Here is a 3,685-nt window from a genome sequence, read left to right as displayed (position 1 = left end):
TTTCTGAGCTCTCAACGATGTCAACAGTTTCAACGACAACGCCAACGAAAACGCCAACGCGTTGTCAACGAAAACGCAACGGGTTGAATGCGTTGAATTTTTGCAATAAAACTGTCCGGTACTGTACTACCATTTGTTAATAGGCCTAGACCTAAAATCAAAAGAAATCTCGCTAAATTTCACATGTCTGATGTAGAAACAATCCAGAGGCTTCGTAAAATACGCCGACAGCGAATCATTATGATGCTTGTTGCACTGATTGCCTCTAACAACAATGGTGAGCTACCGGCCGGCGGCCCGACTGCGCCAAGCTAACCTAGGCCTATCTTTCTCGCCAGCTCGACTACAGCAAGCGAGCCAGGAGTTGAATTCACTTTACTCTCCAAAGGCTAAGGACCATGGAATAATTATAATCTTGTTAATTCGGTACCAGGCCTAGTTTAGTAGTTGATATGTAATTCGCACAACCTACAACTAGCCTAGGAGGCCTACTACTAGTACTACCCTAAGCCTCTAGGCCTAGGCCTAGTCATTATTCTTCCGAGTTTTCCCGAGATTTCTCATGGTTTGAAAGTGCACTTGTGAAACGAACCAAAAATCTCGGAATATCAAACTTCTTACAACTTGTTAATAATTGTTAAAAGTTGTAATATTTTCTGCTAGTGTGAAATGGGTATTAGAGTACTGTATGTATTATACTTTCTTATTATTTGTTCTCATACAGTAACTAACATCAATATTATTAAACTTTACATTTTGAATATCACTCATAAGGCTCAAGTCACCCAGGAAGAAATAAATAAAATGAAAATAATACCGATATCATTATGACATCACAATGAATGTTGATGGCATATCACAATTAATTATTGAAAATTATTTCTTTATTTTTTATATTTGTGGGGAATGCCGATGTGACTATATTACTTATCAATGATACATTGGATACAATTAAAATAACTTTTTACAATAATTTTGTAGAAAAAATACACTGCAAAAATATAAACAAATTACATGTTTTAAGGAATATCTTTCAAAATATTAGGCCTACAATAGAATTAGAATAGAGATCACCTTAAATATTTAAAGTAACTAACGTAAAATGAATGAAAAATTTGTGAATTTAACTTTAGCAAAACATGTATTCTTGCCATGGTTCATTCCATAGAGGGCCTCTCTCAAAAGCATAATGGTAGGCTACCAGATATTCCAGGGACCAAGGACAACAAAGCAAATCATACTAAAATATGCAAACAATGTGTAGGCATCAATAACAGTTCATTCAAATGGAAAGAAAGAAATGGATTATCTACACTGTATCAAACTGTCATACTGGCAGTACAGAATAGCCTGTTGTATTGTCATGAAGGAAATTATGGAAAATCCAAGACAAAATATAATCAAAATCAGCAACATTAAAAAAACACAATGTATAAGCTGGCAACTGATCTGTTGATAATTCATTTGACTGGAGTATGTATTATTTCATTTGAATTGGAGTATGTAATATACTATCTTATTTGAGATTAATCAGTGGACCTTTCAGTTTTTACAGGTTTCTATATTCCCATTAATAAGGTGACTTAATTCAGTTATGATCACGCTAAAAAGAAGATACTTTGTAACCTTAGTTGATTCCTTGAATCCTTGCTTTCTTGCTTAGATATGCCAACATCAAATAATCTCAGTAGTTGTAATCACAAGTGAAACTATGTAAATATGATTCACCCTAGTGAATTTTTTTTTTTAAGGAAATTGAAATTGTCTTATATTTGATATGTAAATAATACAAACAAATTATTAAGGAAATATTGACTTTTGAATATACTCATGGAAAACTGGTTTATGTTTAACATTTGCTCTTCAATTACAGATTTATAAGTTTCATCCTATTATAAAAATATCCGGTTTCCTGCAAGGATTACCAAAAATCAAATGAATTATCAACAGGTTAGTTGCCAGTTTATACATTGTGGTTTTTGAAAACCATGGTTGAATTAATAATAATACATGTCTACTCTTTGGTAAAATCTGGCAAATACCCTAAAACAAAGATTAACATAGTTAGTATATTATTGTTGTTATTCTTATAATTATAATATTTCTTTATTTTCTCATTTCTCTGTTAATTGTTAAAGCGCATAGAGGCAATGTGCAATATGTGCTAAATGTAACATTATTTTTATTATTATTTTTGTAAACCATGGTTAAATGATGCATTGTCCACAGAAGAATCTGGTAAAACCCTAAAAAATCAGAAGATTAAAAAAACCGGGGGCACTTTAAAACATCATAAATGATTACCATGCAAATTACATTATAAACAGTGGTGTATCTGAAGGGAATGAATGGGGTACACCCAACCAAAATCATGCTCAAGTAGTTAAAAATCAAGTCAAATCACCTTATTTTGGAAGCTTGCACCCCGCCACCTAATTATCGAGCCTCCCCAATTCACTGTCGCTCTATCAGGCACCCCCCCCCCCACAATTTCAAGATGCCTAGATATGCCACTGATTATACAAGGCTTCGTAAAAATGCCACAAAACAGAAATATTCTACCGTAATTATCTTTAGTTATTTAAAATTGAAAATTACTAATCAATTAATTTAATTATCAATGCAAAGAAATTTTGGTTTTGTGGCCAAAAAATATATTACATCAGTTGGAATCAAGATTAAAGATCCATTTTAGATACTGTATATTTGTATACTTTCATAAATGAAGTGTTGTAGATTCTATAAAGATATCATTTTTGGCAACAAATTCTGAACTTACTAATTGTTTTGGTTTCTGTTTTAATAGAACTAGTTCCTGTTCTATTGACTGTATAACGTCAGGATTCTCTTTTTTATCTGTGAAAAAAGCATAACAAATAGAGATTTAAAATACTAATCAAAATATCATTTACCAACATAGTATAAAAACAGTGTACAATAACATTGAAATCACTATAAACATAAACAAAATTACTAATTTCTCTATTATCTACTACTACTAGAGGTGATAATTTAGTCAAACCCAATCTAAACAATTAATATATTTTGCACTTTGATGCACAATATTTTTTGGCACAACATTAACAATAATTTCCCAATTGAAATACTGTTCATTACTGTTCAAAAAGAAGTTACCGTTAGTGTTTCTTTATTAGAGATTGACTAAATGTTAATAAAATAAGATTTACAACAAGGAAAGGGTAGGCCTTTACAAGGAAGTGGTCTCTAATGGTGAATGTGGCATGGTTTCCCAACCTAAAATACTTCGGTTATGACATTAAAATATTTAGCAACTATATGTAACATTTCAACAAAATTAGTTCACTACATATTAAGTTAAGTCACGTTTTTCAGACTAAGCAGCATTATGTTTTAATTAGACTGCTTATAAGGTCAACCGCGGTGTCTGCATCACTGTCCAATCGGTCAGCCACCAGCTTAAAACAAAAATTAGAAATGTGGGCTTCCGTTGGCCCTGGAAAGGCTTTGAATGAAGTGACGCAGATCACAGGAGGGATGTTGTTCAGTGACCTTCAAAGGCCCCATACCCACTGACTGGATAGATAGGCCTGCATAATCATTTCCCCATCACAATTTTTTAATATTCCACGATATTTCTCAAATGACCTAGTTAACCTTTAAATGACAATATCTATAACATAAACTAATTACAAGATAAAAGACA

General features: G+C 32.3%; 1 protein-coding gene across 2 annotated transcripts in view; it reads right to left on the bottom strand.

Annotated features, from left to right (window-relative positions):
• Positions 1–3,685, bottom strand: part of LOC117124273 (mitogen-activated protein kinase kinase kinase 2-like) — a 62,801-nt gene that overhangs the window by 22,460 nt on the left and 36,656 nt on the right. For both annotated transcript variants that reach the window (XM_033270437.1, XM_033270436.1), the window contains one exon: positions 2,780–2,856. In XM_033270437.1, coding sequence (XP_033126328.1) covers positions 2,780–2,856 — 77 coding nt within the window. The remainder of the gene's footprint in view (positions 1–2,779; positions 2,857–3,685) is intronic.

Source organism: Anneissia japonica, unplaced genomic scaffold (genome assembly GCF_011630105.1).
Source record: "Anneissia japonica isolate Jap-2015-1 unplaced genomic scaffold, ASM1163010v1 scaffold288012_len1326614_cov192, whole genome shotgun sequence".
NCBI classification, from domain to species: Eukaryota; Metazoa; Echinodermata; class Crinoidea; order Comatulida; family Comatulidae; genus Anneissia; species Anneissia japonica.
Note: the sequence above shows the minus strand (reverse complement) of the source record. Positions and strands in the feature narration are given on the sequence as shown.